Source organism: Lithobates pipiens, unplaced genomic scaffold (assembly GCF_037356315.1).
Source record: "Lithobates pipiens isolate NorthernLeopardFrog02 unplaced genomic scaffold, aLitPip1_a1.2 Scaffold_19, whole genome shotgun sequence".
Classification (NCBI taxonomy): Eukaryota; Metazoa; Chordata; class Amphibia; order Anura; family Ranidae; genus Lithobates; species Lithobates pipiens.
In genome coordinates this window covers 23330780-23354509 of record NW_027507764.1, presented here as the reverse complement: position 1 = coordinate 23354509, position 23730 = coordinate 23330780, and the positions used below count along the sequence as shown (strand labels likewise).

The 23730-nt window shown below is 49.4% G+C and overlaps 1 protein-coding gene across 1 annotated transcript in view; it reads left to right on the top strand.

Annotated features, from left to right (window-relative positions):
- The window catches only part of DNAI1 (dynein axonemal intermediate chain 1), a 243505-nt gene that overhangs the window by 49285 nt on the left and 170490 nt on the right, over nt 1–23730 (top strand). The window contains exon 14 of the mRNA XM_077490558.1: nt 665–912. Within this exon, the coding sequence (XP_077346684.1) occupies nt 665–912 (248 nt within the window). The remainder of the gene's footprint in view (nt 1–664; nt 913–23730) is intronic.

Genomic DNA, 23730 nt, shown 5'->3' with positions numbered 1-23730 from the left:
GGTTTATTTCCTATTCAAAGGTAGCAGGCAAGGCTATACAAATCATTATATGCTAATAGGCCAACTGTCCATCCAGAGCTGCTGACACCATTTATTCCAAACTACCTATAGATGTTTCAGGCATGTTGGCCATCATCAGTGCAGTACATGGACGCCATAGAGGGGCTTGGGAAGCAACAGGTATAACCAGGCAGGTTGTGGTGAAGAGGACTAAAGAACCGAATAACCTCCGCTAAACCTGTGCAAAACCCTTCTAAAAGAGAAAGTACCTACAAAGGTGAAAAAGTAAATACACCCCACAGAAACTGTTGACTTTTTCCACATATTTGAAAAGGCAGATGTTCGATCCTCATTCCTTCCCTCCTCCCTCATCAACATGCTAATGAGATTTTTAAAAACAACTTTTTCCATTTTCATTAAATACCATATTTTATACCCAGTGATGTCATCACTGGGTCTCTGTGCTTCTCTATACAAGGCAGGCAGATCATGGTTGGTGGAAGGAGCCAACAAGGTGCTGCACATGGCTTCCTGAGAACATCCCAGCCCCGGCCTTAGTAGTGAAGAGCGCTTAAGGATGTCTGGTTGGTCAGGGCACTTTATGGTCCAGTAGAGGTATGCTGTGTATGATAATGCTCACATCTCCCCCCCCCCCCATTCACAGATGACTTCATGAAGCAGACGCGGGGGATGCTCCTCCTCTACACCTTGAAGAACCCCTCCTTCCCGGAATACATCTTCAGCACGGAGAGTGGAGTCATGTGTCTGGACATCCATAAAGAACACCCGTACCTGGTGGCCGTGGGCTTCTATGATGGGAACGTGGCCATCTTCAACATGAAATCCAGCAGTCCCCAGCCAAAGTACATGAGCTCAGCCAAGTCCGGCAAACACACCGACCCCGTATGGCAGGTCAGTGTCCCTTTATACCCGACACCGGGGGGGGAGGAGGGTTGTTTTCCATCAACTACAGATGGGAGATGGTCCACATCATGTGACTTGCGTTAGAGGTGGGAGGATTGCGGGCTTCTGTGTTTTGACAAATTACCCACACACATCCCCCCAGTATGGGAACAACATCCTTTTCAAGTGGTTGTAAAACCTCAGACATGAAATATGAACAAAGTGTATCCCTTCATAGTGTGTATTTGTCTCAATCCAGAGCACTACGTATCATTTCTGTCTGCTACCTCCTACCTCTGCTATCGGTGTGAGTCTCTCTTGGCAAGTTTACCTGACACCTAGAGAAAAATGGTGACAGGGAAGGGAGGGAGCTCCAGCACACAGCCTATGGTTGACAGCCTCAGCTCTGTTCCTGTGTGCTGTGTGAAGGGGGGGTGTCCCTTCCCTCCAATCAGCTCTCAGAGATCTCCTCACTGAACTCTGCAGTGTGTAATTTCAGCTCTCTGTCCTCCTCTTCTGCCTACCCCTCGGCCCATCACTGTGCCCCCCAGATGTCCTCAGACTAGCAATCCAATGTCTGCCATATACACCTGCAACTTGCACATCTAACCTCCGCCATCTTCAGAGCTGAGCCTGGCAATGTCATCTGTATTCGGATACAGCTGTTTAAAGAATGCCAACATTCATTCCTTGTAATTCCAGTAGAGGCCCATTCTTGCCTGATATAGGATTCTAACTGCTCAACAGTCCTGGGTCTTCTTTGTTCTATTTTTTGTTTCAAGATGCACCAAATATTTTCAGTCTGGACTGCAGGGGGACCAATTAAGCACCTGGACTCTACTAGGAAGCCATGGTAGTCATAGATGCAGTATGCAGTTTAGCATTGTCCTGCTGAAATATTCAAGGCCTTCCCTGAAAAAGACATCATCTGGATGGGGGAATATGCTGCTTTAAAACCTGGCTATTTCTTTCAGCACTGATGGTGCCTCCCTCCCCCCCCCCCCCCCCCATACCATCAGAGATGCTGTATTTTGAACTGAGCGCTGATGAAATGCTGGTCCTTTTCCTCTTTACACCAGAGGTTGCCAAAAGAATTCCAAATTTAGATTCATCTGACCATATAACAGTTTTCCACTTTGTAACAGACCATTTTAAATGAGCTTTGGCCCAGGGAACAGTTTTTCACTTTGCAACAGACCATTTTAAATAAGCTTAGGCCCAGAGAAGATGGCGCTGTTTCTGGACCATGTTCAGATATGGCTTCTTCTTTGTATGTATGAGCTTTACCTTGTATGTTTGGATGGCACTGGGATATGTGTACAGTGATTTATGTAAGTATTCCTGAGCTCATGCAGTGATGTCCATCACACCTGAGGGTCAAAAGTTCACTGCCATCCAATATTGTGTTTTGGCCTTGTCCCTTGCGCACTGAGATTTCTCCAGATTCTCTGAATCTTATGATGATATTATGTACTGTAGTTGATGAAATACATTGCTCAAACAAATGAAAGGAGCACTTTTAAAACACATCTCAATGGGGAAAAAAAAATCTCATGCTGGATATCTATACTGGTATGGACTGGGTAATGTGTTAGGATCTATACTGGTATAGACTGGGTAATGTGTTAGGATCTATACTGGTATGGACTGGTTAATGTGATAGAACCTATACTGGTATGGGCTGGGTAATGTTTTAGGACCTATACTAGTATGGAGTGGGTAATGTGTTAGGATCCATACTGGTATGGACTGGGTAATGTGTTAGAACCTATACTGGTATGGAATGGGTATTGTGTTAGGATCTATACTGGTATGGACTGGGTAATGTGTTAGGACCTATACTGGTATGGATTGAGTAATGTGTTAGGATCCATACTGGTATGGATTGGGTAATGTTTTAGGACCTATACTGGTATGGACTGGGTAATGTGTTAGGATCTATACTGGTATGGACTGGTTAATGTGATAGAACCTATACTGGTATGGGCTGGGTAATGTTTTAGGACCTATACTAGTATGGAGTGGGTAATGTGTTAGGATCCATACTGGTATGGACTGGGTAATGTGTTAGAACCTATACTGGTATGGACTGGGTAATGTGTTAGGACCTATACTGGTATGGATTGAGTAATGTGTTAGGATCCATACTGGTATGGATTGGGTAATGTTTTAGGACCTATACTGGTATGGACTGGGTAATGTGTTAGGACCTATACTGGTATGGAGTGGGTAATGTGTTAGGACCTATACTGGTATGGACTGGGTAATGTGTTAGGACTTATACTGGTATGGACTGGGTAATGTGTTAGGACCTATACTGGTATGGACTGGGTAATGTTTTAGGACCTATACTGGTATGGACTGGGTAATGTGTTAGGACCTATACTGGTATGGAGTGGGTAATGTGTTAGGACCTATACTGGTATGGATTGAGTAATGTGTTAGGATCCATACTGGTATGGATTGGGTAATGTTTTAGGACCTATACTGGTATGGACTGGGTAATGTGTTAGGACCTATACTGGTATGGAGTGGGTAATGTGTTAAGACCTATACTGGTATGGACTGGGTAATGTGTTAGGACCTATACTGGTATGGACTGGGTAATGTGTTAGGACTTATACTGGTATGGACTGGGTAATGTGTTAGGACCTATACTGGTATGGACTGGGTAATGTTTTAGGACCTATACTGGTATGGACTGGGTAATGTGTTAGGACCTATACTGGTATGGAGTGGGTAATGTGTTAAGACCTATACTGGTATGGACTGGGTAATGTGTTAGGACCTATACTGGTATGGACTGGGTAATGTGTTAGGACCTATACTGGTATGGACTGGGAAATGTGTTAGGACCTATACTGGTATGGACTGGGTAATGTTTTAGGACCTATACTGGTATGGACTGGGTAATGTGTTAGGACCTATACTGGTATGGACTGGGTAATGTGTTAGGACCTATACTGGTATGGACTGGGTAATGTGTTAAGACCTATACTGGTATGGACTGGGTAATGTGTTAGGACCTATACTGGTATGGAGTGGGTAATGTGTTAAGACCTATACTGGTATGGACTGGGTAATGTGTTAGGACCTATACTGGTATGGACTGGGTAATGTGTTAGGACCTATACTGGTATGGACTGGGTAATGTTTTAGGACCTATACTGGTATGGACTGGGTAATGTGTTAGGACCTATACTGGTATGGAGCGGGTAATGTGTTAAGACCTATACTGGTATGGACTGGGTAATGTGTTAGGACCTATACTGGTATGGACTGGGTAATGTGTTAGGACCTATACTGGTATGGACTGGGTAATGTGTTAGGACCTATACTGGTATGGACTGGGTAATGTTTTAGGACCTATACTGGTATGGACTGGGTAATCTTTTAGGACCTATACTGGTATGGACTGGGTAATGTGTTAGGACCTATACTGGTATGGACTGGGTAATGTGTTAGGACCTATACAGGTATGGACTGGGTAATCTTTTAGGACCTATACTGGTATGGACTGGGTAATGTGTTAGGACCTATACTGGTATGGACTGGGTAATGTGTTAGGACCTATACTGGTATGGACTGGGTAATGTGTTAGGACCTATACTGGTATGGACTGGGTAATGTGTTAGGAACGAAAGGATGCCACATCGTTTGATGGAAATGAAAATGATCGCCATACAGAGGGCTGAATTTGAAGACACCCCGAAAATCAAAGTGAAAAAAATTATGCAGGCTCATCCATTTTGCTGAAATTTCATTACAGCAACTCAGAATGGTCCTCAGTAGTTTGTATATCTCCCCCCCCCCCCCCACATGATTGCATGCCTGACAACATTGGGGCATCCTCCTAATGAGACGACAAATGGTGCCCTGGGGAATTTCCTCCCAGATCTGGACCAGGGTATCTCTGAGCTCCTGAACCAAACTGAGGTGCAACCTGGCGGCATCAGGTGGACCGAAACCTAATGTCCCAGAGGCGTTCTATTGGATTTAGGTCAGGTGAGTGTGGGGGGCCATTCAAAGGTATCAATTCTTTCATCCTCCAGGAACTGGCTGCACACTCTTGCCACATGAGGCCGGGCATTGGCGTGCACCAGGAGGAACCCAGGCCCCACTGCCCCAGAGTAGGGTCTGACAATAACCGTATTGGGATGAAATCCTTGGACTTAGGCTGGATTCACACCTATGCGCATTTTTAGTGCTTTTTGCATTTTGCAGATTTGCACTACAGAAATGTGTTCCATAGGAAACCATGAGAAATGGACTGCAGTGCAAATCTGCAAAATGCAAAAAGCACTAAAAATGCATAGGTGTGAATCCAGCCTAAGTCCAAGGATTTCATCCCAATACCCAATGGCAGTCAGGGTGCCATTGTCTAGCCTGTAGAGGTCTGTGCGTCCCTCCATGGATATGCCTCCCCAAACCATCACTGACCCACCAACGTCCGGTCATGCTGAAAGATGTTACAGGCAGCATAACGTTCTCTGCGGCTTCTCTAGACCATTTCACGTCTGTCACATGTGCTCATGGTGAACCTGCTTTCATCTGAGAAAAGCACAGGGTGCCAGTGGCAGACCTGCCATTTCCAGTGTTCAATGGCAAATGCCAGTCGAGTTCAATGTTGCTGGGCAGTGACCACAGTGCCCACTAGAGAACGTCGGGCCCTCAGGCTATCCTCATGAAGTATGTTTCTGATTGTTTGCTCAGAGACATTGACACCAGTGGCCTGCTGGAGGTCATTTTGTAGGGCTCTGGCAGTGCTCATCCTATTCCTGCTTGTACAAAGGAGCATATATCCGCTGATGGGTTAAGAACCTTGTACAGCCCTTTCCAGCTCTTCTAGAGTGACTGTCCGTCTCCTGGATTTTTCTCCATGCTCTTGAGACTGTGCTGGGAGACACCTAAAACCTTCTGGTCATGGTATGCATTGATGTGCCATCCTGGAGGAGTTGGACTATCTGTGTGACCTCTATAAGGTCCAGGTATCCCCTCATGCTACCAGTAGTGACACTGACCCTAGCCAAATACAAAACTACTGAAAAACAGTCAGAATAGATGAGTAGGGAAAAAAATGTCTGTGGCCTCCACCTGTAAAACCATTCCTGTTTTGGAGGTCGTCTCATTGTTGCACATCTAGGGCACCTGTTGTTAATTTCATTAACACCAAAGCAGCTGAAACTGATTAACAATCCCCTCTGCTACTTAACTCACCAGATCAATATCCCTGGAGTTTAAAGTGGTTGTAAACACTTACAGACCACTTTTACCTACAGGTAAACCTATAATAAGGCTTACCTGTAGGTACTGGAAATATCTCCTAAACCTGCGTGGTTTAGGGGATATTTACCATATGCACTTGCACCGCATGCGCACCTTAGATAGGGCACGGTTGTGCTGTTTCTAAAGGGCCTGTGCCGTGACGTCATGTGACTCTGGCCAGCCACAGAGCCGGAGTCTTCGGCCCTGGAAGCAAGAGGGAATCTACAAGCTATGGTACCAATAACTGAAAATTGATCACACCTGAAGTACTGACGGCCTATCTCATTTCTTGAGACCCTAACATGCCAGGAAAGTATAAATACCCCCAAATGACCCCTTTTTAGAAAGTAGAGGTATACTAAGGTATTTAGTAAGAGGCATGGTGAGTTTTTTGAAGATGTGATTTTTTTTTTTCCCCCCCACAATTCTTTGCAAAATGAAGATTTTTTTTTTCACAAAATTGTCATAGTAACAAGTTATTTCTCTAATACAGCATATGCATATCACAAATTACACCCCAAAATACATTCTGCTACTCCTCCTGAGTATGGAGTATGGTGATACCACATGTGTGAGACTTTTACACAGCGTGGCCACATACAGAGGCCCAACATACAGGGAGCACCGTCAGGCGTTCTAGGGGCATATATTACACATCTAATTTCTTGAGTACCTCTTACACTTTTGAAGGTCCTGGAGCACCAGGCCAATGGAAACGCCCAAAAAAATGACCCCATTTTGTAAAGTGAACACCCCAACGTATAATCTATGAGGCATTATGAGTCTTTTGAACATGTCATTTTTTTCCACAAGTTTTTGGAAAATGTGGAAAAAAAATGAAAATGCATTTTTCTTTTAACACAAAGTTGTCCATTTATACAATATTTCTAACACATAGCAAAAATGACACCCCAAAATATATTCTGCTACTCCTGAACATGGCGATACCACATGTGTGAGACTTTTCTACAACCTGGCCACATACAGGGAGCACCATCAGGTGTTCTAGGGACATACATTTCAAATCTAATTCAACTACCTACAGTTGTGCTCATAAGTTTACACACCCTGGCAGAATTTATGATTTCTTGGCCATTTTTCAGAGAATATGAATAAAACAAAAACTTTTCGTTCACTTATGGTTAGTGTTTGGCTGAAGCCATTTATTATAAATCAACTGTGTTTTAGATCATAATCACAACAGAAACTACCCAAATGACCCTGATCAAAAGTTTACATACCCCAGTTCTTAATACCATGTATTGCCCCCTTTAACATCAATAACAGCTTGAAGTCTTTTGTGGTATTTGTGGATGAGGCTCTTTATCTTCTCAGGTGGTAAAGCTGCCCATTCCTCTTGGCAAAAAGCCTCCAGTTCCTGTAAATTCTTGGGCTGTCTTCCATGAACGGCACGTGGGAGATCTCCCCAGAGTGGCTCAATGATATTGAGGTCAGGAGACCGAGATGGCCACTCCAAAACTTTCACTTTATTCTGCTGTAGCCAATGACAGGTCCACTTGGCCTTGTGTTTTGGATCATTGTCATTTTGGAATGGCTGAGTACATCCCATGCGCAGCTTCCTGGCTGAGGAATGCAAATGTTCCTCCAGTATTTTCTGATAACATACTGCATTCATCTTGCCATCAATTTTGACCAAATTTCCTGTGTCTTTGTAGCTCACACATCCCCAAAACATCAGCGACCCACCTCCGTGTTTCACAGTAGGAATGGTGGACCTTTCATCATAGGCCTTGTTGACTCCTCTCCAAATGTAGAGTTTATGGTTGTGGCCAGTTTTGGTCTCATCTCTCCAAATGACTTTGTGCCAGAAGGTTTGAGGCTTGTCTCTGTGCTGTTTGGCGTATTGTAAGCGGGATACTTTGTGGCATTTGCGTAGTAATGGCTTTCTTCTGGCGGCTCGACCATGCAGCCCTTCTTTCTTCAAGTGCCTCCTTATTGTACATCTTGAAACAGCCACACCACATGTTTTCAGAGATTCCTGTATTTCGCCTGAAGTTATTTGTGGGGTTTTCTTTGCATCCCGAACAATTTTCCTGGCAGTTGTGGCTGAAATTTTAGTTGGTCTACCTGACCGTGGTTTGGTTTCAACAGAGCCCCTCATTTTCCACTTCTTGATTAGAGTTTGAACTCTGCCGATTGGCATTCTCAATTCTTTGGATATCTTTTTATATCCCTTTCCTGTTTTATACAGTTCAACTACCTTTTCCTGCAGATCCTTTGACAATTCTTTTGCTTTCCCCATGACTCAGAATTCAGAAATGTCAGTGCAGCACTGGATGAAAGATGCAAGGGTCTGTCAGGAGTCCAGAAACTCATTGACCTTTTATACACACACACTAATTACAAGTTAACAGATCACAGGTGAGGATGATTACCTGTATTACACTTTTGTGAGACACTGATGGGCATTGTAGTGGTACTGTAGGGGCATGGATGTAGCACGGATGAGTACTGATGTGGCATGGATGTGCACTGATGTGGCACGGATGTGCACTGATGTGGCACGGATGAGAACTGATGTGGCACGGATGAGAACTGACGTGGCACAGATGAATACTGATGTGGCATGGATGAGAACTGATGTGGCATGGATGTAGCACGGATGACAGCTGATGTGGTATGGATAAGCACTGATGTGGTATGGATAAGCACTGATGTGGTATGGATAAGCACTGATGTGGCACGGATGAGCACTTATGTGGCATGGATGAGAACTGATGTGGCATGGATGCGGCACAGATGAGAACTGATGGGGCATGGATGCGGCACAGATGAGAACTGATGGGGCATGGATGCAGCACGGATGAGAACTGATGTGGTATGGATAAGCACTGATGTGGCACGGATGAGAACTGATGGGGCATGGATGTGGCACAGATGATCACTGATGTGGCACAGATGATCACTGATGTGGCACAGATGATCACTGATGTGGCACAGATGATCACTGATGTGGCATTGATGATCACTGATGTGGCATTGATGATCACTGATGTGGCATTGATGTGGCACGGATGATCACTGATGTGGCACGGATGATCACTGATGTGGCATTGATGTGGCACGGATGATCACTGATGTGGCACGGATGATCACTGATGTGGCACGGATGATCACTGATGTGGCACGGATGATCACTGATGTGGCACGGATGATCACTGATGTGGCACGGATGATTACTGACGTGGCATTGATGAGCCATGAATGAGCCATGGATGGGGGTGGGTGAGCATGAATGAGCCATGCATGGGGATGGGTGAGCATGAATGAGCCATGCATGGGGATGGGTGAGCATGAATGAGCCATGGATTGGGATGGATGAGCATGAATGAGACATGAATGGGGATGGATGAGCATGAATGAGACATGAATGGGGATAGATGAGCCATGGATGAGACATGAATGTGGATGGATGATCCATGGATGGAGCATGGATGGAGCATGGATGGATGGATGAGCCCTGGATGGAGCATGGATGCCATGGATGTATGGATGAGCCCTGGATGGAGCATGGATGGAGAATGGATGGATGAGACATGTATGAGCACAGATCAGCGCTGTGGGCAATTTCACAATTGTCTTATTTTTATTTTTTTATTAAAATAGTACATTTCCTCAGTTTAAACATTTGATATGTTCTCTATTTTCTATTGTGAATAAAATCCGGGGGAAAATTTGAGGATAGTTGCATTCTGTTTTTATGTAGATTTTACACACAGTGTCCCAACTTTTATAGAATTGGGGCTGTAACTGCAGCAAAGCAAAGCACCTCTATGGAAAGCTCAGATGGATGCAGTTTCCCTGCATGAATACCTCTTTATATTTGTTGCCCCATAGCTACTATATTTCCTAAGAGCTGGGGCTTCCGTCAGAGCCCAGTCACGCAGGTCTATTTCATTATGAAACATTTCCATTGTTTTATGAACAGTAAGAAGTTCTGAGAATAGTTAGAAGTTCCCATTATCCCAGCAGAGGGAGAGGATCTCGTCTCCCCCCCATAACCTCCCGGTGTTCTCCCCCCTGTGTTGTCTTTGTGTTTATACTCTTTATATAGATCTCGGATTAGGGAATGTTACATTCCCCCTCCTGTTGGCCCTTCTTGATGTATGATCTCATTTTCCTCCTTCTGATTGCTTCATATAAATAAAGATAATGGAGTCTCATTCATCCGGCAGCAATTCTCACACAGGATGAGTATTCTTCCTGATACTCGGATTACTGCAGAAATCTTTCTTATATACACACCGATCAACCTTAACGTTATGACCACCCGCTATAACCGGTGAAGGCATGGACTTCACTAGAACTAGCAAGGTATGATGTGGTATCTGGCACCAAACCATCAGAAGCAGATCCTTTAAATCCTGTAGGCTGTGAGGTGGGGTCCCCATGGATTGGACTTGTTTTTCCAGCACCTCCCACAGATGGCCCATTGGATTGAGATCTGGAGAATTTTGAGATCAAGTCAACACCTCAAACTCATTGTGTTCCTCAAACCATTTTTGAATTCATCAGACCAGGCCACCTTCTTTTATTGCTCCGCGCTCTAGTTCTGATGCTCGCGTGCCCATTGTAGGTACTTTTGACTGTGGGCACGGGTTAGCCTGGGTACCCTGACCGATCTGCGGCTACACAGCCCCATTCACAACTAACTGTGATGCTCTGTGTGTTCTGACACCTTTCTATCAGAACCAGCATTACCTTTTCAGAAATCTGCGCTCCAGTAGCTCTTCTATTGGATTGTGCACTGGTCATCCTTCCCTCTCCACCTCCACCAATGAGCCCCCCACCCCCACCTCCATCGATGAGCCCACCACCATCAATGAGCCTTCCCCCAGCACCTCCATCAATGAGCCTTGCCCTACCTCCATCAAATAGTCCCCACCCCCCCTTTCATCAATGAGCCTTCCCTCCCCCCTCCATCAATGAGCCTTCCCTTCCCACCTCCATCAATGAACCCTGCCTCCCCACCTCCATCAGTGAGCCTTTTCCCACTTCCATCAATGAGCCTTTCCCCACACCTCCATCAATGAGCCTTACCTCCCCACCTCCATCAGTGAGCTTTTTCCCACTTCCATCAATGAGCCTTTCCCCACACCTCCATCAATGAGCCCCTCCCCACCTCCATCAATGAGCTCCCCCCTCCCACCTCCATCAATGAGCCTCACCTCCCACCTCCATCAATGAGCTCCCCCCTCCCACCTCCATCAATGAGCCTCACTTCCCACCTCCATCAATGAGCCTCACTTCCCACCTCCATCAATGAGCTCCCCCCTCCCACCTCCATCAATGAGCCTCACCTCCCACCTCCATCAATGAGCCTTCCCTCCCCACCTCCATCAATGAGCCTTCCCTCCCCACCTCCATCAATGAGCCTTCCCTCCCCACCTCCATCAATGAGTCTTCCCTCCCCACCTCCATCAGTGAGCCTTTCCTCACCACCTCCATTAATAAGCCCACCCCCTTCCCCACATCCATCAATGAGGCCCCCCCCAATATCCATCAATGGGCCTTCCCTCCCCACCTCCATCACGGAGCCTTCCCTCCCCACCTCCATCAATGAGCCTTCCCTCCCCACCTCCATCAACAAGCCTTCCCTCCCCACCTCCATCAATAAGCCTTCCCTCACCACCTCCATCAATGAGCCTTCCGTCCCCACCTCCATCACTGAGCCTTCCGTCCCCACCTCCATCAATGAGCCTTCCGCCCCCACCTCCATCAATGAGCCTTCCGTCCCCACCTCCATCAATGAGCCTTCCGTCCCCACCTCCATCAATGAGCCTTCCCTTCCCACCTCCATCAATGAGCCTTCCCTCCCCACCTCCATCAATGAGTCTTCCCTCCCCACCTCCATCAGTGAGCCTTTCCTCACCACCTCCATTAATAAGCCCACCCCCTTCCCCACATCCATCAATGAGGCCCCCCCAATATCCATCAATGGGCCTTCCCTCCCCACCTCCATCATGGAGCCTTCCCTCCCCACCTCCATCAATGAGCCTTCCCTCCCCACCTCCATCAACAAGCCTTCCCTCCCCACCTCCATCAATAAGCCTTCCCTCACCACCTCCATCAATGAGCCTTCCGTCCCCACCTCCATCAATGAGCCTTCCGTCCCCACCTCCATCAATGAGCCTTCCGTCCCCACCTCCATCAATGAGCCTTCCGTCCCCACCTCCATCAATGAGCCTTCCGCCCCCACCTCCATCAATGAGCCTTCCCTTCCCACCTCCATCAATGAGCCTTCCCTTTCCACCTCCATCAATGAACCCTGCCTCCCCACCTCCATCAGTGAGCCTTTTCCCACTTCCATCAATGAGCCTTTCCCCACACCTCCATCAATGAGCCTTACCTCCCCACCTCCATCAGTGAGCTTTTTCCCACTTCCATCAATGAGCCTTTCCCCACACCTCCATCAATGAGCCCCTCCCCACCTCCATCAATGAGCTCCCCCCTCCCACCTCCATCAATGAGCCTCACCTCCCACCTCCATCAATGAGCCTTCCCTCCCCACCTCCATCAATGAGCCTTCCCTCCCCACCTCCATCAATGAGCCTTCCCTCCCCACCTCCATCAGTGAGCCTTTCCTCACCACCTCCATTAATAAGCCCACCCCCTTCCCCACATCCATCAATGAGGCCCCCCCCAATATCCATCACGGAGCCTTCCCTCCCCACCTCCATCAATGAGCCTTCCCTCCCCACCTCCATCAACAAGCCTTCCCTCCCCACCTCCATCAACAAGCCTTCCCTCCCCACCTCCATCAATAAGCCTTCCCTCACCACCTCCATCAATGAGCCTTCCGTCCCCACCTCCATCAATGAGCTCCCCCCTCCCACCTCCATCAATGAGCCTCACCTCCCACCTCCATCAATGAGCCTTCCCTCCTTAGCTCCATCAATAAGCCTTCCCTCCCCACCTCCATCAATGAGCCTTCCCTCCCCACCTCCATCAATGAGCCTTCCCTCCCCACCTCCATCAATGAGTCTTCCCTCCCCACCTCCATCAGTGAGCCTTTCCTCACCACCTCCATTAATAAGCCCACCCCCTTCCCCACATCCATCAATGAGGCCCCCCCTAATATCCATCAATGGGCCTTCCCTCCCCACCTCCATCACAGAGCCTTCCCTCCCCACCTCCATCAATGAGCCTTCCCTCCCCACCTCCATCAACAAGCCTTCCCTCCCCACCTCCATCAATAAGCCTTCCCTCACCACCTCCATCAATGAGCCTTCCGTCCCCACCTCCATCAATGAGCCTTCTGCCCCCACCTCCATCAATGAGCCTTCCCTCCCCACCTCCATCAATGAGCCTTCCCTCCCCACCTCCATCAATGAGCCTTCCCTCCCCACCTCCATCAATGAGCCTCCCCTCCCCACCTCCATCAATGAGCCTCCCCTCCCCACCTCCATCAATGAGCCTCCCCTCCCCACCTCCATCAATGAGCCTTTCCCCACACCTCCATCAATGAGCCTTCCCTCCCCACCTCCATCAATGAGCCTTCCCTCCCCACCTCCATCAATGAGCCTTTCCCCACACCTCCATCAATGAGCCTTCCCTCCCCACCTCCATCAATGAGCCTTCCCTCCCCACCTCCGTCAATGAGCCTTCCCTCCCCACCTCCCGTCAATGAGCCTTTCCCCACACCTCCGTCAATGAGCCTTCCCTCCGCCCATCTCCATCATGGGCCCTTCTCTCCCCACCTCCATCCATGAGCCACCCCCCACCTCGATCAATGAGCCTTCCGTCCCCACCTCCATCAATGAGCCTTCCGTCCCCACCTCCATCAATGAGCCTTCCCTCCCCTCCTCCATCAATGAGCCTTCCCTCCCCTCCTCCATCAATGGGGACACTCTGCAAGCATCCTGCAACCGCATGCATTGCATATGGTTGCGGTGTACTTATGTGGGGTTCATTGGGTTGTAGAAGGCGATGAGGCAGCAATAGAACACCCCTTCACCAAGCGATCCAAATGTGGATCACTCTTCAAGGAGCAAAAGCCCTTACATTTCACTTCTGGACTCATTCTTGCTAAGGGGGATCCCTCCCCTCCATGGGGGTCCCAGGACAGCAGGTGGGACAGCAGAGTCACAGTCGATCACATATGCAACCCCATGGCAAATGCAGATCAAACAGAGGCTAAGATGGAAGCTTCCTTGGCTGTAAAGGATTGGAGGGTTTAGTTGCGCTTTAAGGAAAAGTTTTTGTGGGCTGAGTTCAGCTTTAAATGTTTTTTTGGTTTGGGATGGACGTGACCATACGTAATTACTTCCTGCTTGAAGATGTCAAATCTGCTCTTCATGTCCTTTAAAAATGGAGATTTGCAGACTATTAGCATGCTTGGCATGAAGTTGGTGTTTTCCAGCCGGCGTATTGCAGGCGGCGGGCTGCGTTCTGCGATCGGAGTGATGTTTGGAGTCGGAACGCGGAGTAATGGCCTTTATGTTAAATATGATTAATATTCATTAAGAAATGGAAAACCTATCACACAATTTAATGTGAATGACTGAGCGCCGTCCTGCTCCTGGCATATTTAGCATGTCAAGCGCTGTCTGTACTATCTCTGCCTGGGCTGTGTATTCACGTCACCAGCACAGGCGCCGGGCACTGCTTAATGAGATCCCTTCACAATTACAGGAACAAGAAAAGAACATTTATGTGCAGATCTGACACTTTCTGCAGGGTTTGTTTTTTAAGTGTGGCCCCTGATATTGGGAAAGGGCTCCACAATAAATTCAGCCAATGTGATGCTGCGGGGGGCTGTCAGAGACTGCAGATATAATACCAGAGATGGTCAGAGACTACAGACATACTACAGGAGATGATCAGAGACTGCAGGCATACTGCAGGAGATGATTAGAGACTGCAGCAGACATACTACAGATGATCAGAGACTGCAGACAATACGACAAGAGATGATTAGAGACTGCAGCAGACATAGTACAGGAGATGATCAGAGACTGCAGACATAATACAGGAGATGGTCAGAGACTGCAGACATAGTACATGAGAAGGTCAGAGACTGCAGACATAGTACATGAGAAGGTCAGAGACTGCAGACATGATACAGGAGATGATAGGAGAATGCAGGCATGCTGCAGGAGATGATTGGAGACTGCAGGCATACTACAAGTGATGGTTAGACACTGCAGACATAGTACAAGAGATGGTCAGAGACTGCAGACATGGTGCAGGAGATGATCAGAGACTGCAGACATACTGCAGAAGATGGTCAGAGACTGCAGACATGATACAGGAGATGGTCAGAGACTGCAGACATGATACAGGAGATGATCAGAGACTGCAGACACCCTACAGGAGATGGTCAGAGACTGCAGACACCCTACAGGAGATGGTCAGAGACTGCAGACACCCTACAGGAGATGGTCAGAGACTGCAGACACACTACAGGAGATGGTCAGAGACTGCAGACACACTACAGGAGATGGTCAGAGACTGCAGACCTACTACAGGAGATGGTCAGAGACTGCAGACCTACTACAGGAGACAGTCAGAGACTGCAGACCTACTACAGGAGACAGTCAGAGACTGCAGACCTACTACAGGAGATGGTCAGAGACTGCAGACCTACTACAGGAGATGGTCAGAGACTGCAGACACACTACAGGAGATGGTCAGAGACTGCAGGCACACTACAGGAGATGGTCAGAGACTGCAGGCACACTACAGGAGATGGTCAGAGACTGCAGGCACACTACAGGAGATGGTCAGAGACTGCAGACATACTACAGGAGATGGTCAGAGACTGCAGACACACTACAGGAGATGGTCAGAGACTGCAGACACACTACAGGAGATGGTCAGAGACTGCAGACCTACTACAGGAGACGGTCAGAGACTGCAGACATAGTACAGGAGATGGTCAGAGCTTGTGGACTTACTTTTAAACAACATTTGTTAAGTCATTGAATTTGCTGAGTGTGCGTCATGTAGCAGTTCTCACAAATGGTGATCCATGCAAAGTACAGGTGCACTTTAAGGCCAACAATGTGATGCACAAAACTGAGTGAGATGTGTCTCCCATCTACCACAATCCCAGCCCCCTCCTCACCATCTCCTATAATGGATGTTTTAGAGACTATTAGAACCTCCGCTGCTCTCCTGAGAGGTGAGAACTCCTCTCCGCTATGATGGTGGAGGAATATTTACCGATGAATGACAGAGAACGTGATCCAGATGCTGGTGGAGCTCCGTGATCCTCTCATTGCTATTCCTCTCTGCTCTGGAAGCTTAGTGACTTCATTGTACCACATTGTTCAGAGATGAATTTTTATTGATTTTCTTCGTTCTCATAGAATGTCTTTAATCAGATAAATATTACCAGCCAGGGTGGAAATATCCACTTTAAAAGGGAGAAGACAAGAGAAGTGCTGGGAAGGCCATTGCTGGTTCTGGAGATGATGGGACATGCTGACCTCTTCTAAAATCATACTTCATTCTGAACGTTCCTCCTAGTTTTGTGCTCTTGATCTTCGCTTCATATTGAAAATGCTGCCCACTTATTCACACCCTCAATGATGAGGCCCCACTCACTCCCCTACACTATACGTCTCACCCTCGCTCTCCTCCACACTATAAATCTCACCCCCACACTCCTCCACACTATACGTCTCACCCTCTCTCTCCTCCACACTATACGTCTCACCCACTGCACTCCTCTACACTATACGTCTCATCCTCTCTCTCCTCCACACTATACATCTCACCCTCTCTCTCCTCCACACTATACGTCTCATCCTCTCTCTCCTCCACACTATACATCTCACCCTCTCTCTCCTCCACACTATACGTCTCACCCCCCGCACTCCTCCACACTATACATCTCACCCTCGCTCTCCTCCACACTATACGTCTCACCCCCTCGCTCTCCTCCACACTATACATCTCACCCTCTCTCTCCTCCACACTATACGTCTCATCCTCTCTCTCCTCCACACTATACATCTCACCCTCTCTCTCCTCCACACCATACGTCTCACCCCCCGCACTCCTCCACACTATACTTCTCACCCTCGATCTCCTCCACACTATACATCTCACCCTCGCTCTCCTCCACACTATACGTCTCACCCTCGCTCTCCTCCACACTATACGTCTCACCCTCGCTCTCCTCCACACTATACATCTCACCCTCGCTCTCCTCCACACTATACATCTCACCCTCGCTCTCCTCCACACTATACATCTCACCCTCGCTCTCCTCCACACTATACATCTCACCCTCGCTCTCCTCCACACTATAAATCTCACCCCCACACTCCTCCACACCATACGTCTCACCCTCGCTCTCCTCCACACTATACGTCTCACCCTCGCTCTCCTCCACACTATATGTCTCACCCTCGCTCTCCTCCACACTATACATCTCACCCTCGCTCTCCTCCACACTATACATCTCACCCTCGCTCTCCTCCACACTATACATCTCACCCCCACACTCCTCCACACTATACGTCTCACCCTCGCTCTCCTCCACACTATACGTCTCACCCTCGCACTCCTCCACACTATACGTCTCACCCTCGCTCTCCTCCACACTATACATCTCACCCTCGCTCTCCTCCACACTATACGTCTCACCCTCGCTCTCCTCCACACTATACATCTCACCCTCGGTCTCCTCCACACTATACGTCTCCCCCTCGCTCTCCTCCACACTATACGTCTCCCCCTCGCTCTCCTCCACACTATACGTCTCACCCTCGCTCTCCTCCACACTATATGTCTCACCCTCGCACTCCTCCACACTATACATCTCACCCCCGCACTCCTCCACACCATACGTCTCACCCCCTCGCTCTCCTCCACACTATACATCTCACCCTCGCTCTCCTCCACACTATACGTCTCACCCCCTCGCTCTCCTCCACACTATATATCTCACCCTCGCTCTCCTCCACACTATACGTCTCCCCCTCGCTCTCCTCCACACTATACATCTCCCCCTCGCTCTCCTCCACACTATACGTCTCACCCCCTCGCTCTCCTCCACACTATACGTCTCACCCTCGCACTCCTCCACACTATACGTCTCATCCTCTCTCTCCTCCACACTATACATCTCACCCTCTCTCTCCTCCACACCATACGTCTCACCCCCCGCACTCCTCCACACTATACTTCTCACCCTCGATCTCCTCCACACTATACATCTCACCCTCGCTCTCCTCCACACTATACGTCTCACCCTCGCTCTCCTCCACACTATACGTCTCACCCTCGCTCTCCTCCACACTATACGTCTCACCCTCGCTCTCCTCCACACTATACGTCTCACCCTCGCTCTCCTCCACACTATACGTCTCACCCTCGCTCTCCTCCACACTATACGTCTCACCCTCGCTCTCCTCCACACTATACATCTCACCCTCGCTCTCCTCCACACTATACGTCTCACCCTCGCTCTCCTCCACACTATACGTCTCCCCCTCGCTCTCCTCCACACTATACGTCTCCCCCTCGCTCTCCTCCACACTATACGTCTCACCCTCGCTCTCCTCCACACTATATGTCTCACCCTCGCACTCCTCCACACTATACATCTCACCCCCGCACTCCTCCACACCATACGTCTCACCCCCTCGCTCTCCTCCACACTATACATCTCACCCTCGCTCTCCTCCACACTATACATCTCACCCCCTCGCTCTCCTCCACACTATATATCTCACCCTCGCTCTCCTCCACACTATACGTCTCCCCCTCGCTCTCCTCCACACTATACATCTCCCCCTCGCTCTCCTCCACACTATACGTCTCACCCCCTCGCTCTCCTCCACACTATACGTCTCACCCTCGCACTCCTCCACACTATACGTCTCACCCCCCGCACTCCTCCACACTATACGTCTCCCCCTCGCTCTCCTCCACACTATACATCTCACCCTCGCTCTCCTCCACACTATACGTCTCACCCTCGCTCTCCTCCACACTATACGTTTCACCCTCGCTCTCCTCCACACTATACGTCTCCCCCTCGCTCTCCTCCACACTATACATCTCACCCTCGCTCTCCTCCACACTATATGTCTCCCCCTCGCTCTCCTCCACACTATACGTCTCACCCTCGCTCTCCTCCACACTATACGTCTCACCCTCGCTCTCCTCCACACTATACGTCTCACCCTCGCTCTCCTCCACACTATACGTCTCCCCCTCGCTCTCCTCCACACTATACATCTCACCCTCGCTCTCCTCCACACTATACGTCTCCCCCTCGCTCTCCTCCACACTATACATCTCACCCTCGCTCTCCTCCACACTATACGTCTCCCCCTCGCTCTCCTCCACACTATACATCTCACCCTCGCTCTCCTCCACACTATACATCTCACCCTCGCTCTCCTCCACACTATACATCTCACCCTCGCACTCCTCCACACTATACGTTTCACCCTCGCTCTCCTCCACACTATACGTCTCACCCTCGCACTCCTCCACACTATACGTCTCCCCCTCGCTCTCCTCCACACTATACGTCTCCCCCTCGCTCTCCTCCACACTATACGTTTCACCCTCGCTCTCCTCCACACTATACGTCTCCCCCTCGCTCTCCTCCACACTATAAATCTCACCCCCACACTCCTCCACACTATACGTCTCACCCTCTCTCTCCTCCACACTATACGTCTCACCCTCGCTCTCCTCCACACTATACGTCTCCCCCTCGCTCTCCTCCACACTATACATCTCCCCCTCGCTCTCCTCCACACTATACGTCTCACCCTCGCTCTCCTCCACACTATATGTCTCACCCTCGCACTCCTCCACACTATACATCTCACCCCCGCACTCCTCCACACCATACGTCTCACCCCCTCGCTCTCCTCCACACTATACATCTCACCCTCGCTCTCCTCCACACTATACGTCTCACCCCCTCGCTCTCCTCCACACTATACATCTCACCCTCGCTCTCCTCCACACTATACGTCTCCCCCTCGCTCTCCTCCACACTATACATCTCACCCTCGCTCTCCTCCACACTATACATCTCACCCTCGCTCTCCTCCACACTATACATCTCACCCTCGCACTCCTCCACACTATACGTTTCACCCTCGCACTCCTCCACACTATACGTCCCACCCCCCGCACTCCTCCACACTATACGTCTCCCCCTCGCTCTCCTCCACACTATACGTCTCCCCCTCGCTCTCCTCCACACTATACGTTTCACCCTCGCTCTCCTCCACACTATACGTCTCCCCCTCGCTCTCCTCCACACTATACATCTCACCCTCGCACTCCTCCACACTATACGTTTCACCCTCGCTCTCCTCCACACTATACATCTCACCCTCGCTCTCCTCCACACTATACATCTCACCCTCGCACTCCTCCACACTATACGTCTCACCCCCGCACTCCTCCACACTATGCGTCTCGCCCTCGCTCTCCTCCACACTATACGTCTCCCCCTCGCTCTCCTCCACACTATACGTTTCACCCTCGCTCTCCTCCACACTATACGTCTCACCCTCGCTCTCCTCCACACCATACGTCTCACCCTCGCTCTCCTCTACACTATACGTCTCACCCTCGCTCTCCTCCACACTATACGTCTCCCCCTCGCTCTCCTCCACACTATACGTCTCACCCTCGCTCTCCTCTACACTATACGTTTCACCCTCGCTCTCCTCCACACTATACGTCTCACCCCCCGCACTCCTCCACACTATACGTCTCCCCCTCGCTCTCCTCCACACTATACGTTTCACCCTCGCTCTCCTCCACACTATACGTCTCACCCTTGCTCTCCTCCACACCATACGTCTCACCCTCGCTCTCCTCTACACTATACGTCTCACCCTCGCTCTCCTCCACACTATACGTCTCCCCCTCGCTCTCCTCCACACTATACATCTCACCCTCGCTCTCCTCCACACTATACGTCTCACCCTCGCTCTCCTCCACACTATACGTCTCACCCTCGCTCTCCTCCACACTATAGGTCTCCCCCTCGCTCTCCTCCACACTATACGTCTCACCCTCGCACTCCTCCACACCATACGTCTCACCCTCGCTCTCCTCTACACTATACGTCTCACCCTCTCTCTCCTCCACACTATACGTCTCGCCCTCTCTCTCCTCCACACTATACGTCTCGCCCTCGCTCTCCTCCACACTATACGTCTCGCCCTCGCTCTCCTCCACACTATACGTCTCACCCTCGCTCTCCTCCACACTATACGTCTCACCCTCGCTCTCCTCCACACTATACGTCTCACCCTCGCTCTCCTCCACACTATACGTCTCACCCTCGCTCTCCTCCACACTATACGTCTCCCCCTCGCTCTCCTCCACACTATACATCTCACCCTCGCTCTCCTCCACACTATACGTCTCACCCTCGCTCTCCTCCACACTATACGTCTCCCCCTCGCTCTCCTCCACACTATACATCTCACCCTCGCTCTCCTCCACACTATACGTCTCCCCCTCGCTCTCCTCCACACTATACATCTCACCCTCGCTCTCCTCCACACTATACGTCTCCCCCTCGCTCTCCTCCACACTATACATCTCACCCTCGCTCTCCTCCACACTATACGTCTCACCCTCGCTCTCCTCCACACTAAACTTCTCACCTCCCGCACTCCTCCACACTAAACTTCTCACCTCCCACACTCCTCCACACCATACCATTCACCCCCCGCACCCCTCCACACTATTCATCTCACCCCCACACCATATATCTCACCCCCCCGCACTCGTCCACACCATACGTCTCACCCCCCGCACTTCTCCACACTATACGTCTTGCCCCCACATACCTCCACACCATATGTCTCACCCCCGCACTCCTCCAGACCATTTATTTCACCCCCCCGCACTCCTCCACACCATACATTTCACCCCCCCGCACTCCTCCACACCATACATTTCACCCCCCCCCCCGCACTCCTCCACACCAATACGTTTTGTCCCCGCAATCCTCCACACTATATGTCCCACCCTTGCACTCAACACTGTACTTCTCACCCCCGCACGCCTCCACACTATATGCCCCACCCTCACACTCCTCCACACTATATGTCTCACCCTCACACTCCTCCACACTATGTCTCACCCCCGCACTCCTCCACACTATACATCTCACCCCCACACTCCTCCACACTATATGTCTCACCCCCGCACTCCTCCACACTATACGTCTCACCCTTGCACTCCTCCACACTATACATCTCACCCCCGCACTCCTCCACACTATATGTCTCACCCCCGCACTCCTCCACACTATACGTCTCACCCTTGCACTCCTCCACACTATACATCCCACCCCCACACTCCTTCACACTATACATTCCACCTTCGCACTCCTCCACACTATATGTCTCACCCCCACACTCCTACAGACTATTCGCCTCACCCTCACACTCCTCCACACTATACGTCTCGTCTCTGCACTCCTCCACATTATGATACATTGTAGCTGAGGTTGAAAAAAGACACAAGTCCCTCAAGTCCAACCTATGTGTGTGTGATTATTACGTTGTATATCCCTGTATGTTGTGGTCGTTCAGGTGTTTATCTAATAGTTTTTTGAAACTATCAATGCCCCCCGCTGAGACCACTGCTTGTGGAAGGGAATTTCACATCCTTGCCGCTCTTACAGTAAAGAACCCTCTACGTAGTTTAAGGTTAAACCTCTTTTCTTCTCATTTTAATGAATGGCCACATGTCTTGTTAAACTCCCTTCTTCGAAAAAGTTTTCTCCCTCTTGTGGGGTCACCAGTACGGTATTTGTATATTGAAATCATATCCCCTCTCAAGCGTCTCTTCTTCAGAGAGAATAAGTTCAGTGCTCACAACCTTTCCTCATAACTAATATTCTCCAGACCCTTTATTAGCTTTGTTGCCCTTTGTACTTGCTCCATTTCCAGTACATCCTTCCTGAGGACTGGTGTCCAGAACTGGACAGTATACTCCAGGTGCGGCCGGACCAGAGTCTTGTAGAGCGGGAGAATTATCGTTTTATCTCTGGAGTTGATCCCCTTTTTAATGCCAATATTCTGTTTGCTTTGTTAGCAGCAGCTTGGCATTGCATTCCATTGCTGAGCCTATCTTCTACTAGGACCCCCAGATCCTTTTCCATCTTAGATTCCCCCAGAGGTTCTCCCCCCAGTGTATAGATTACATTCATATTTTTCCACCCAAATGCATTATTTTATTTTATTTGTTTACATTGAACCTCATTTGCCATGTAGTTGCCCACCCCATTCATTTGTTCAGATCTTCTTGCAAGGTTTCCACATCCTGCAGAGAAGTTATTGCCCTGCTTAGCTTAGTATCGTCCGCAAATACAGAGATTGAACTGTTTCCCCCATCCTCCAGGTCATTTATGAACAAATTAAATAGGATTGGTCCCAGCACAGAACCCTGGAGGACCCCACTACCCACCCCTGACCATTCCGAGTTCTCCCCATTTATCACCACCCTCTGAACTCGCCCTTATAGCCAGTTTATAATCTTCAATGTGTTACTTACTGAAGTACCTTCCACACTATACGTCTCTTCTCC